At 46.2% G+C, this 13,188-nt stretch overlaps 1 protein-coding gene across 13 annotated transcripts in view; it reads left to right on the top strand.

Moving 5' to 3' along the window:
* The first annotated feature begins 2,176 nt into the window (after positions 1-2,176).
* Positions 2,177-13,188, top strand: part of SLC7A1 (solute carrier family 7 member 1) — a 54,225-nt gene continuing 43,213 nt past the window's right edge. For 2 of the 13 annotated variants that reach the window (XM_068930141.1, XM_068930152.1), the window contains exon 1: positions 10,392-10,434. In XM_068930141.1, coding sequence (XP_068786242.1) covers positions 10,407-10,434 — 28 coding nt within the window. In that variant the 5' untranslated portion in view covers positions 10,392-10,406. Of the gene's footprint in view, positions 2,366-2,730; positions 2,847-7,482; positions 7,799-7,860; positions 8,093-10,391; positions 10,435-13,188 lie in introns of those variants that run through there. The other 11 variants (XM_068930147.1, XM_068930145.1, XM_068930146.1 and 8 more) reach the window with 11 other exon arrangements.

Consider the following 13,188-nt stretch of genomic DNA (forward strand, 5'->3'; position numbering starts at 1 on the left):
TGCATCAGCTTTGTTTGATGCTCTTCCTTTGATTTCTGGGTCCCTGAACTATTGCTGAATTCATCAATGCACAAGCGGAGAAAAAAGAAATGCAATAAATGAGAAAGGGTGAAATATGAGAATATCACTCTCGCCAAAGTGGGAAAGAAGATCCTCTCCCTGAAATGGAAATACCCATTTGCAATTGTCTGTCAATAACATTATTTGTCAGAGGTTATTATTGTAAGGCTTGCTAACTTTGGAAAGGAGTGGAACAAAAACACCTCACTCCCACAACCAAGCAAGAGGCGGGCAAGAGAGAGAGAAACAAAACATCAAGGCTCATTTGATTTATTGTGTACAGGGACTCAATACTGCAATGATGTGTATTATAAAACATGGCTTTAGAGACTCATCTTGCCTTTCACTAGGATACATCAGTGATTCTACTGTTAATTACAAATGTAAGCATGAGTGACAGGTCTAGGTTGAACATCACTTTTCTCAAACAAAGCTTATATCCCTGGATGGGACTGGGAGGTCTAAGGGCAGGACTGCACCCTTCAGCCCATGGACTCGCTTAGTGCGCTGCAGTGTTGCTTCTCCACAACCAGCACTGTGGAGCTTTTGAGACAGAAGCCAAACACTCCACTTAGGCTGATTCCTTGAGTGGCGCTCTGCAGGACTGCAGCCAGAGCATCTCAAGAGGGCCGTTTATGAGCATCTGCCAGCTCCCGGTGAGATTCAAATGCTGTAGGAGATGGGAGTGACCACCTCACCCAAACGCGCCAACAGTATGTCGACTGTTTGAAAGGCAGTGTGTCCTTGTTCCAGTAGTTTCTTCTGGCACTGTTAATGCTTATTTGGAAAAGGAATATTCAGCCAGGCACACTGCTCTGTTTCAAATCCTGAGCATTGGAATAGCTGCAACTTCCAGACCCTCCGCTCTTGCTCTGCCTTTTTTCCTCTGGGGCACATACTGTACACAACTGTGAAGGTTGCAGTGCCTTTTACTGGCGAGCAATCAGTACTTTTATTTTATTCATGTACCTTGTATTTCATGGTGGCCCTTCTATCAGAAATCTCAGCCCTATAGCTAATGCCAGGACATCACTGACCTCCAGGAATGGACTCTAGAAAGGAGTTCTGGAATTGAATTAATTTAAATTAATTGTAGATATCTGTAATACAGATATCAACATCCAAACTCATTGCTGCAGGGTCCCTCTAGAGTTCGGATTAAACTAGAGACTCCCAGGGTGAAATTCAGCTGACCCGTTTTAGGCTTCTCTTCAGAATTAGTGCTTGTTGACTACAGAGTCTGATGAGGGGACCGAGGTTGGATGTGGACAATTCCACTTGCTCACCTGCATACAATGTTCCCATTAAGATGATCTAGAAGAGAGATAGTTTTTTTGTTTTTGTTTTTTTTTTTTTTGCATTTTTAAGTACCACTCACTAGTCTCACAACAGTTTTGAGATCCACTGCAACCTCCAGACCTTTTTCTAAACTGCTCTTCAGCCAACTGTTCCCCCTGTTTGTTTTCCCATCCTGCAGCGTACCTGCAACTTTCTTCACAGTGGTCTCACCACAGATTTTATTAACGGTAATGGAAATTTACCCAGACCTGGCCCGTATTCGGTACAAGCCTTTATCACCCGTGAACTAACGACGCCGTGCTTGCCTGAGCACTGCCTTTGAGGGAGAAATCTCGATGTGCGGAGACGACCCCTCTTCCCCACCCGCAGGCAACCACCCCGCTTCCTGCTCGGGTGCGTGCTCTGAGTTTGTCTGAGCTCGGCTTGCTTCCTCGGGAGGGGTTTGTTTTTCCCGGGTAGATTAAAGAGGCCTTTGCTACCCTGCGCTTTTTCCCGTGAAGATATTTGTACACTGAATGAAACCTCTTCTCCACCTTCTTGATAAACCAGATGGACTGCTCTTCTCGTTAATTTATTTTTTTTCCCCTGTAGTTCACGGCTGATGAAGCGTTTCTCGTGCTCTTTTCTGCCCTACAGCCCCCAGGCCTGGCAGCGGGGCGCCCTCCTCCCCACGCGGGGCAACAGGGTCCGGCGCCCCCACAAGCAGGCCGCGGCGGCGGCGGCGGCGGCGGGGAGAGCCCGGCGATGGCGGCCGGGCGCGGGGCTGAGGGGAGGGGACGGCGGCCGTGCCGGAAAGGGCCTGGCGCGGCGCGGCCTTGCCCGCCCGCCTCCCCATTCATTGAGGAAGGCGGAGCCGCGGCCGGCCCGCGCCCAAGGTGTAAAGACGCGGCGAGAGAGAGGGCGGCGGTGCCATGGCCACGCCAGCCGCGGCTGCCGCCGGCGGCGCCGCCTCGCCTGCCGCCTGAGCCCGCCGGCGCGGGGCCACGCTCGGCCGAGCCGCGGGTGGGTGAGTGAGTGCGGGCGGGCGGCGGTGGCGGCCACGCGCGGGGCATCCATTTTGCATGATGCAACAGCGGAGCGCGGCGGCGGCGGGGGGGGGGGGGGGCTTCTCCTGGGCGCCGCCAGCCCCCGTCCCCCGTCCCCGCCGAGCGGCGCCCCTCCATTTTGTCGGTGGGCAGGAAAGGCCGCATCGCGGCGGGATGCGGCCGGGAGCCTGGCTGCATCGAGCCCCTCTGTCCTGCCGCCGGGGCGTGAGGCGGGGGCCGCGCCGCAGCTGGGAGACTGTCTCACTGCCTGTGTCTTTCCCCATTAACCACTTCTTCTTCCTCTTCTTTCCCCCCCCCCCCTCCCCACTTCGCACGGTGTGAGCAGCGCTGTAAAAAACACGCAGAGAGGCGAAGGCCTGAGTTTTAAGGAGAAGGAAAGCCTGGAGCAGGTTTTCCAGATGTTCTTTCCTCGTCTGAGATCGTTCCTGCCTGGCTAGCGTGGTGTGTATGTTTTTTTGTTCGTTTGTTTTTTTGTTTTTTTTTAGCTGTAACAGAGGCTGTGAATGTAGTGAAAATCCAGGTGGGGTTGTCGGCACCCCACTGAGCGCTGTACCTGGCGAGTGTCCACTGCCTGGCTTTCGTTAACCTGTTCTTGCCGCTATTTCGCATCTACGATTAGGAAAACATTTTGTGTGTCATTGTATCGCTGGCAGCTGGTTTGACTGACAGATGGGTTTCTTTTTCTTTGCATATGTACCTGTGTGTGTGTGTTTGCCGTGGGGGTGGGGGAAACACTTTAAAAAGCCTCATGTGGGTTTTTGTATGTGGCTCTAAAGAAAGATTGGGGCAACGTACAGAAACGCAGCTGTGTTAGATGTCTCGTCATGGCTTCTAGAAACCTTAGTTTTGGAGCAGAATGTAGTTGTCCTAGGTGCTGTATGGACTCAGGACAAAAAGACAGTTGCAGCCCTAAAAAGTTGGCAGGCTGCAGATACGGGGGCGAGAGCCAGCCTTGTGAGTTAACTCCCTCTTAGCCAGCTAGTTTTAGCACCTGCAGGGTCATTCACAAATACTAGCTTCAGCCTCAAGCAACACCCTTGTGATGATGACGTCTAACGTCTCACCCAGCGCTGGACGCCGCTGCCCCATCCGCACCTCTGAGCTGTGGGGCCAGCGGGGAAGATGTGTTCACACGTACATGTGCTGTGGGGGAAACTTGGCAGAGGGACAGCACTGACTTTCGGAGTTACGTACTCTGTGATGCTTGACAGTGACACATTGCCTCTGCCATGGAGGGAGAGGTTTGAGTGGACACTGCTGAATTCCCTTAGGCAAGCCGTGGCACATAATAGCAGTAAAGCAAAGGGTGACAGCAGTGCGTCTGAGCCTTGTGACAGAGTGGTGTATTTTGTTTTAGTTTAGTTTTAGTTTGTTTTAGTCATATTTTAAAATGTAATGTCTGGCATATGGGTAGTCATGCATACACGCATAGTTTCCCAGCTGTATGAGTGTATTCATTGTGTTTGCCTCTGACTTGTGGATAATAGGCAGAATCTTATTTTTCTGGTCACATACTCTGTGGATTTCCATTGCTTTCAGCACTTAGCCTAAATGTCTGCTAAACAAGTTTTCCATACAATGCAGAAGAGGAGGAACTGTTTAATTACATAGGCTGCATAGCTGCAGATGCTGACGCTGACACAAAGAAAGAGCAAACTCGTTGATTGCCACCGACTCGAAAGTTATTTTACTTACATGTCCTAGTGCTGTGCATTTTGAGTGTTTTGAAGGAGGAAACCCTTGACTATGTTCCACCATTTGTGTGCTTTAGGTGGGCAAATTGGCCTTGGAATAAACCTGTTTCCCGAGCAGGAGGAATACTGGATGTTCAGTCCCTGATTCAAGCTATGTTACTGGCATATGCGAAGTTTTACTCCTCGTTGCTCATAGATTTGCTGTATTCATCAGCAAAGAGAGAAGACATGTTCAGAAAGCACTTCTTGTTTTGGGTGGGTTATGAGAGAAAATGAGGCCAACGAGGCTTCTAATTCAAGCGCTTTGGTGCTTGTATTTGGGTTAAAATGTGTTATCACGCGTATGCGACATGCTCTTGAATCCGCATGGAGGAAAGAAAAGAGAGCTGGATTTGCTAGACAGTAGAAACGTTGCTTAGACAAAGAGGGAACCCATGTAGAGGAGGGCGACTCTTTCTCTAATCTAGACAGTTATCAGAGGAACAGGCTGTGAGCTGTTAAGTTTGATGAAACTGTACTATCTCCTTCTTCTTTTCTCTTTTTTCTGTGCCAGACTACTGGCAGATTTCAGGTGGGATTCATCCCAGTATGATGTTGTAGCTAAGCTCTTTGTCTCTGCTTTAGATTATGTGACATGTGACAGAGGGTTGAGATGAACCAGTCTTGCTCGTGTAGCGTCCGTTTTTCAGTCTCAACTGGGAAAGAAGATAGGAAGAAATATTATCATTTGGGGGAGGAGGACAGAGATCTTCTTCTAGTTACTACCTCTACTATCTTATGTTCAGATCTTCTTCTAGTTACTACCTCTACTATCTTATGTTCACCTGTCAAGTTCATCTGTCAACTTCCTCATCCTTGACCCATGAGGAAAGGTTAATGGGACTTGAGCAGCCCTTCAGAAATGTCACTTCCAGTTTTGTCCCACCTTTCAGAGGGTAGAAAACAATGTAAAACCTTTAATTCTCTTCTCTTTGCCCACATCTGTGATGGCAAACACTTGACCATGCGCACCCTGGGGCAGGAGTAAGAGAGGGTGGTTTTCCTTGCCTGCAGATGTACCCTGGATGCCACCTTGATCCTGACAGGGTTTATTGGCTGAGCCACGGTCCTGCCACAGGGCGGATCTGGATGTGGCAGAACTACTTTGCATGTCCAGAAGGATGATCTGAGAAGTCATCCTGACTACACTAAGTATGTGGAAATACTGGTTGGCTATTCATTGAACAGCAGAACTGGGATGCTGGGCAGTGTGGAGGACTAGTTAAGAAGTTCTGGGCATAGTTGGTTTGAGGCAACTCAAGGCAATACTGATGCAGAGTAACCCCGAGTGGACTTTCTCTGCTATGTATGTCAATCTGTTTGGCACTATTCCTGTTTTTTGTTGTTTTTTGCTTTTTCCTTTTTTTCCCCATTAACTGGTATATCTTCATCCCTTCCTGGAGCCTGGAACCTTGCAAATCTATCATGTGCTGAATGACGTTGAAGTAACATTCATCTGGCCAAATGTAGTTGTCTGTGTCCAAGATAGGCCACCTAGGTCCCCCTTATCATCAGTCAGAGGAGGAAAGTGGGCGTTCCTAGGGTGTGATTTATTTCAGCCTAGTATGCTAAAACAGTTGAATGATAGTTTCTTTGCACTGACTATAGAAGGAGCCATGAGGGATTAGCACAGATGTAAACATCTACGCTATAAATGTCTGAATGCTTATCTCAATGAACTTGTGAGATTCTCAGATTCCTCAATGACTTCAGCAAGAGTGGTGGCTGTTTATACTATGAGTTTGTTCTGGTATTCAAGTACTCTCTCATTAGTGCCATTGCTGCAAATGTCACTGGCTACTTAATCCTACAGACACACACACGCACATATGGCATGGCTGAAACTCTGAGTCATTGGGGCTAGACATTGGGTAGACATTGGGGCTAGCATATACCCATATACCGGCAGGATTCCTGACCATTGGTCTGTAGTCCTTTGACAGTTTGGGAGTTTCAGAGGTTGGGAGCTGGGGCTTCCAGAGCTTCCCGCTGCCAGTGTGGCCTCAGCAACCTAGGGACCTCACTCTCCTTGGGACCGCTGGCCCAAGCCCTATTACCTTGAAGGTATATTGGCAGCTACTGCTGTTGCTGTCGGTAGGATCCTCGACTCCACTTGAGCCTACTAAGCAGGTGGGCCAGAAATCCCATGAATGATACCTTACACAGAGTGCCTCATTCCAGAGTTTCCAAAATAAAATACTGGGAGATTTCAGTTCCAGATACATTTCTGAGTTTCTGATTTTTCACCCCAGCTTAAAGTGAAAAACATTTTGGAAAACTTAATTTTCACAGAGTTGAAACTTTGATGTGTTCAGGAATTAGAGTAATTACTATAGGGAAAATATGTTTCTAGCTTCTTCACTGAACAGGACTCCGCAATGAATTTTCCTGTTAATCTGACCTGTTCCTCGGTGTCTGCCCTGCCTTTGTCTTTATGAGACAAAGAGAAATCCATGCTATTGCTATGTTTACTAAAATATTAAAATTATTACAGTCTGCTTAATAGTAGCATTTAGCTTCGTATTTTCTTCTTATACATTTCTTCTGCCTTTTTCTGAGACGAGGAATAAGTCTTGGTTTCCCTCTCACCAGAGATCCAGACAAATATCCCACCTATCTTTACTGGGTTGTAGAGTTTTTGCATTTCACACTTGCCTCATGATTTTCCTGGTCTTGTCGTTTATTTCTTTCCTGGTAAATCTTATTTATCCCTGTAATTTTTAAATTTATCCTGCTTTTGAGGACTTAAAATTTATTACTACCCATATTTATTGAGCAAGCTATTTTTTTTTTGAAATTTAGAGGCTGTTTGATAGTCCTCCACTTCTGAAAATTCTAAAAGAAATAGAACACGCTTTTATTCAACTTGGGCTTGTCCCTGGTACTGATTCGTGCAAACGGTTAAAAACCCTTGTAGCAGATCATTTATTTAACTCCTTGAGCGGTTCAGTCAAATGGCAATTCCGAGAATAAATAGCACTGTGTGCTGTGACCCATGTTATTCCTGGCTGTGTGGGAGCTTGACTGTCTCATGTCTCCAGGTATTTTAACATAGGTGGGAAGAGCTGAGTTATGGGGTAGATGCATGTCATGTCTGGCTGTGGTTGCACCTGCAGAGATGTTTACTATTGCCAGCTGCTAGCTGGCATCCCACTGGCAGAAGCAACTGCTGCTTCTGTTTTCTTGCTGGTATGCTAGTGAGAGCTCTTCTTTAATTTGTTTCAGCTCAAATGAGGCAGCTATTGAGCACTCTATTGAGCAGTCTATACTACTGAGCATAAGCTGCTTCAATAGTAGGTCCTTGCTAACTTGAGTTAACAACTAGATTTGTTATTTCATTGCAGTGACTCCTTTACTAAAGTGATTTCAGCTAGCAAAGTAAATGATATGATGCATCTTCAGAAAAATTTGCTAACTTGAGTTAGCAAAGTTTGAGTGAAATTGTCCAGAATGCCACATGAGTAGTTCAATGCATAGATTAGATAGGTTGGTGACATCTATCCAAAGCATGAAAGCAGAGATGGTGCCAACCATTTGGGGACATCTACCACCACTGAGGCCAGTACACTTGGAGCTGTAAGAAGACTCGGGTCTGCGGAGCTGCTTTGGATGTCAGCAGTGCACGAGCTGTGTCAGTTAAGTGGCTTGAGCAAACCAAAGGTGAGTTTACTTTGGCTATGGAGTATTTGGGGGGCTGTGGTTTAGTGCCACTTGCAATTGCTATAAAAGTGATAAAGTGCAAAATCACTTTTTATCGTTAAAGCATATTGAGATCTGGGCTTGGGAGCACTTGGATCCAAAAGATCTGCTTCCCCATACTGCCTCTGCAGTGGGATGATGCCTTTACCATGGGGTGATGTAACACTGTGGATTTCAGAGGAACAACAGAAGCTCCTGTGAAATCTGAAGTCACTAATTAAAATCAGCCCTGCAGAATAAGAAAAGGAAAAAAAGGTACTAGCTATAAAGCATAACAAAATCAAATCAGTAGTAATGCTAGTAGTAACTTCATTAGGGAATATCAGTGTGGGAGGTATATGAGAATGTATATTTGGCAGGAGTAATCTTATCATACAAGAAATTACTGTGAGTTGATAAATGAACTGTTTCTTTAAACTGAAGAAGAGCTTGTCTTCGTCAAATGAAAAATTCCTAAAATAAACTAGTTGGAAAAACTGGGTTGATGAGTTTGCGGGACTAGGTTATTTCATTGAAATGATTCTTTTACTAAACCTGGTTTCAGCTAGCAAAGTAAATAATACGATCTATCTTGAGAAAATATTCCGGGGGAATTAGTTGGCTCTGGTAACCAGAATCATCTCTAGGTTGCTGATTAAACTCCACTCTGGGCTGATACAAGTTTGAAGTGCAGAGATATCTTACTGTCATATATCAACCGTTACTGACCGCAGGTGCATTAGGCAGCCCATTTCAGGCTACGTAATCTGCTAGGATAGAGGGAAGAAAGGAGCAAAATGCTCTGATGCCATGAGCAAGAAAAAAGGGCAACACCCAGAACTCAGCACTGGAACCGTGGATTAAGGTGGACATGCCGCGTCTTGGAAGGGAAAAGCAACAGCTGTTTGAGCAGTCCTAGGGACCTAGAAAATACGAACTTCTGTGGGATTTCTCTCTGATGTAATTCCGTGGATTAGGATGGGAATTCGTCCTCTAGCATCTTTTCAAATCAGGAAAGCCGCCAACACAAGCAGTAGAGTGAAAAGCATAATAGTTAAGCAACTGAAGAAGAGCAGAAGCAAGTTTTTTATGCTTTTCTCTGAAGGTACTGGGGTCAGAGCATCTGCTTTGGAGATGATTGAAGTTAGCTGAGTGGATTCCTACTCCTCACAACAGAGGAACTTGGTTGATGGGTAGAGAAATACAAGGATATCCCCAAGAAAACTATAAGTGTTGAATAAGTTGAACTGTAAGTGTTGTGTCTTGGCTGCTCCAGAGAAACCATTACAGATGTTAGAGACCTTTTGAACCTGCTTTTTTTCTTAGAAGGAAATACCTGGAGAGCAGAACAGCATGGTGCGCAGCACCAGCAAAAGCGCAACAGCAGCCCTTAATTTTTCATGCTGCTCTTCAGGCCCTTGGGGGACAATGATAGTTCTTGTTTGTTTCAGAGTTATTTTGCTTTAAAATAACCTTTTTTTTTCCAAAGCTCCAGTGCCGTGGCACTAAGCAGAGCATTTACAGCCCATAGTTTGTTTCCTTCCTGCTGTCATATAAAGAGCCTAGCAGTAGTAGATCTTCTCATACTTCAAAGTTTCTTATTCTAGATAAGTGACATGTAGGGTTGGGGAGAAACGTGCTTTGTGGCACCGTAAGTGTTAGAAGAAGTGTGTTGAAACATGTAACACAACATCTCTTGGAGACTGTCATATTTAGGCCGCTCTGCTTTACACCTTCCCACCCTGTAAATATAGTTAAATCTGATTTTCTTTGACGTCAGAATGATGGTGTGGAAAAATCTAATAAAGTCTTTAAAATATATGAGCAGGCTGGTTATTATCAGACATTTTTCTCCTAAGAAAAATAAATCATATTCACTGCAAACAGTACAGTTTTACTGATAGGGACATTATTTATTATTTCTAAGAATATCGATATAACTTCATTTGACAGGATTATGTGCCATGCGAGTTCACTTATTTCTGCCATTGGGTTCCAAATCAGTACTGTGAGGTCCAAAATTGTAGGGTTTTTTTTTTTTTTTTTTAGCAGATTCCTAAAATCGGGTACAGCGAGTAAGTATGAGTACATTTTAAGAGTCACAAAGCAGGCTTTTGGCCAGGCCAGACTTCCATATGAGAAAACTCTGGGGTATGGAGGTGCAAATGACAATTCCTATAAAAGCAAAAAGGGTGAGCCAGATTTTAGTCAACAAATTGATCAACTGCCTGGCTGATGAGGTTGAAGAGGATGTTATGACAAATCATTTCTGCTCTGTGGAGTTCATCTCTTCCGTAAATTGACTTGTTGTTTTGGAGTAGGCAGGAATTAACTCCCTCCATGGAGACAGGCAGGTTGCAAGAACTGACTTTCTGCAGTGCAAATCATAAAGCAACATGAGAGAACAGACAGGGTGACACTGACTGCCAGATAATGCCTGCGTCTGCACTATATTTTGCAGTGGTCTCACAGCTGGGATCAAATCTGCCAATTTTCTGCATTCCTGACCTGCTGGAAAATGGTTGGGACTCCCTCTGGGGCAGTCCAGCAAGCTGATAGGAGAACGAGGAGGGAAGAAGCATAGGAGAGAATGCCAGTACAGCAGCATTGGGCAGCAGGTAGACTACAGCAGCTAGCCTGCTTTTTCCATGTATCCGACTTCATCTTTTGGTAATGTCATGTGACTGGTGGTGCACAGATGTGCTGCTGCAACTGGCAGCATGGGCATGGGGAGAGAGATCTTAGTTTCTCTGGGCTTCAAAGGGCTGCCAGTAGTGGGGAGCCCAACTGTAAGTCAGATGGTGTTACATCAGTAAGAGAGATGTACCGTCTGCAGGCATCAGGGACAGGAGCGATGTGCTGTTTAAGCAGCATGGAGTGGTTCAGGACAGGGGGATTTTGTACCGACATCTCAGATTTTGCTGGAGCTGCCGTGGGCTTGGCTTAGCTGCTGGTACAGGACAGAAAGGCCACGCGTTGCCCCACTCTCCTGGTAGGGTATTGTAGTTCAGTGTAATAATGTTTCAGGCATTTCCAGGAAGGCTGAGTGCATCAGGTTGGCAATGCACCCAGTTTTTTACCCACTGACAGCTCCTGGTGCCAGGAGTGCTCAAGGGGAGAGGGATGCATGGAGGGACCAGGGAGGGTCTGGGTCTTCCTCTCTGTAACTGCTCTTCCAGCAGCTTCAAGCTAGAGGGCTTCAAGCGAGGGCTGGGCCTTCCTTGGTAGCAATATAACAATTACTAGCTTTCTGCCAAAATCTGATCGTAGGCTGACCAGTGTGTAATCCCTGCACTGAAGGAGGATGCAGGGTCCCTCTGCCTCTGCATGTCAGCGCTACTTGTGTTCGGGTCTCATGTCAGCCATGAGACACAAAATACGTTCCTTATGTTCTGGCTCCTGCTTCATCTGGTGGGTGACTTAACGCTCTTCTGGCTTTGGGGAAAACACTTCAGAAAGACTTGATTCTCTCTGAGGGAGGAGTGGGAAGCCTTTTGTAGTTCTTCATGGGATGAAAAAAGATCTTCTTTCCAAGTGCTGAGACAAATATGGTTTGTTTTGGAAATCCCTTTTCCCCAAGTTGAGCACTTGCTGTTAAAACTTCACGCTGCACAAGCCACTCGCTTTGGTTTCAGTATTTGACCCAGTCGTGCCTAGCTCTGCAGTTCTTCAGTCAGAGATTTGGAAATGTCTTTTCCCAAACTCTTCTGAGTCTCCTTGCACAACCGCACAACCTTGAACATTTGGATTAAACAGAGGCAAAACTCCTGTTAGACAGTAATCTCTTTGGCTGTGCAGTCTTAATTAATTCTGAGCACCATCTGTTCAGTGCATTGACTGAGGAAGGGCCCTGGGGAAGAAATAGTTTGTGACCCTGCAACTAAGTCTGCATTATGACGTGAATGGTAAAGTTTTGAGGGCCACTGTAATACTGATGCGTTTGAGTTCCTCACTTTGCAACCCTAACGTCGTTCCCTGCTGGTGTTATTCTGCGTGCAGTAACGCACCACGGAGGGCCGAGGAGGCTGTGTTGTTCAGGTCCTGTCGTTCATCACAAATCTGGGAGATGCAAGCGGCAGTGGGAAATGTTACCTTTGCCTTTGTCCTCCTGCAGCGCTTCCGTCAGGGGGCAGGGGAAAGCTGAACAGTGAGCTTGTGGCTAAACAAAAGTGTTTACCAAAAGCAAATAAACTACACACCTACCTTGCTGTGAAATTTAATTCCACATCAGCGTTATACCTCCTTTCTGATAAGAATTATTTAGATAGACTAAATCAGGACTAGGCTCTGATATTTATGTGTAAAAACAGGAGCGATTGATTACTCTGTAATCAAACCAGCCAACAATGCTTGTATCATTTGAACTGCTCTGTACTTGTTTTAGGTTGGAATACTGTGGATGCAGTTTTCAGAGACATTTAGTTGTAAATCCATGAGTGCTTAGGAGGTGCTAAGTCTTTACAATGACAGCTTGTGGTATTCAGTGGAAAAGACTTCTGAGACTGAAATTTGTTTTCACAAGCAGACTAGTGATCATACTTCATGTTCCTGTTTTATTAAATAAATCAGATGCTCCTGTCCCGCTGAATGCTGGACTTTATTGGCCCTCAATTTCTAAGGGACTGACGGACTGCAGAGCTGGGCAGGATTGGGTCAAAATACTGAAACAAGAATGAGCGAGTCGTGCTGCGTGAAGTTTTAACAGCAAGTGGGCAAGTATGTGGGCAAAGCTGCCATGGCAACTGCTGGTGGCGTTTGCAGAAATGACCAAACTGTACATTGCTGCTATTCCTAATTACTAGTCTGCTTTTAAAAAGGAAGGGCCTCTCTGCTCGTGATGTCCGGGAATACTGTGGAGAGGTGGCTGCCTGGCGGGGAGGGAAGGTGGAAAGATGATGCAATTTGCGTAGCTTGTTGCAGCTTGGGAGCCAGCACAGGTACGAGCGCTAACCCGGCTGTGGGAGCCGGGGGTGGGATCGCGGTTGGGATGATTTGATCCCAAATTAGCAGTGGATGCTCACTGCCCCCATCACAGCGAGTGGCAGCCTGGGAAACAGTGCTTACTGAGAGGCTTAGAGGTGAATGTGGTGTCTGTCATTTCTGAGCGTGGTGTCTGCAATCCTGAAGGGGTGTTAACAAGAAGGCCCGGGAGTGCCTACCTCAGTGTTTCCCTGCAGGGACACCCTGTGATGGTAGCAGAGATCTCATTGCCACGTGAGCACTTGCTGCTTTTATGCAAGCATCAAATTCAGGTTGGCCGGTGGTTTTTATCTCCTGCCCTGTCTTTCTCTTTGACATAGCCTCATGCTTTACCCTCTCTGGTCCATTTCTGTGGACTGCCCTTGGCCCTTGCTTTGCTGTGGGTGTCTAGA

This window comes from Struthio camelus, chromosome 1 (assembly GCF_040807025.1).
Source record: "Struthio camelus isolate bStrCam1 chromosome 1, bStrCam1.hap1, whole genome shotgun sequence".
In the NCBI taxonomy this organism is placed as follows: Eukaryota; Metazoa; Chordata; class Aves; order Struthioniformes; family Struthionidae; genus Struthio; species Struthio camelus.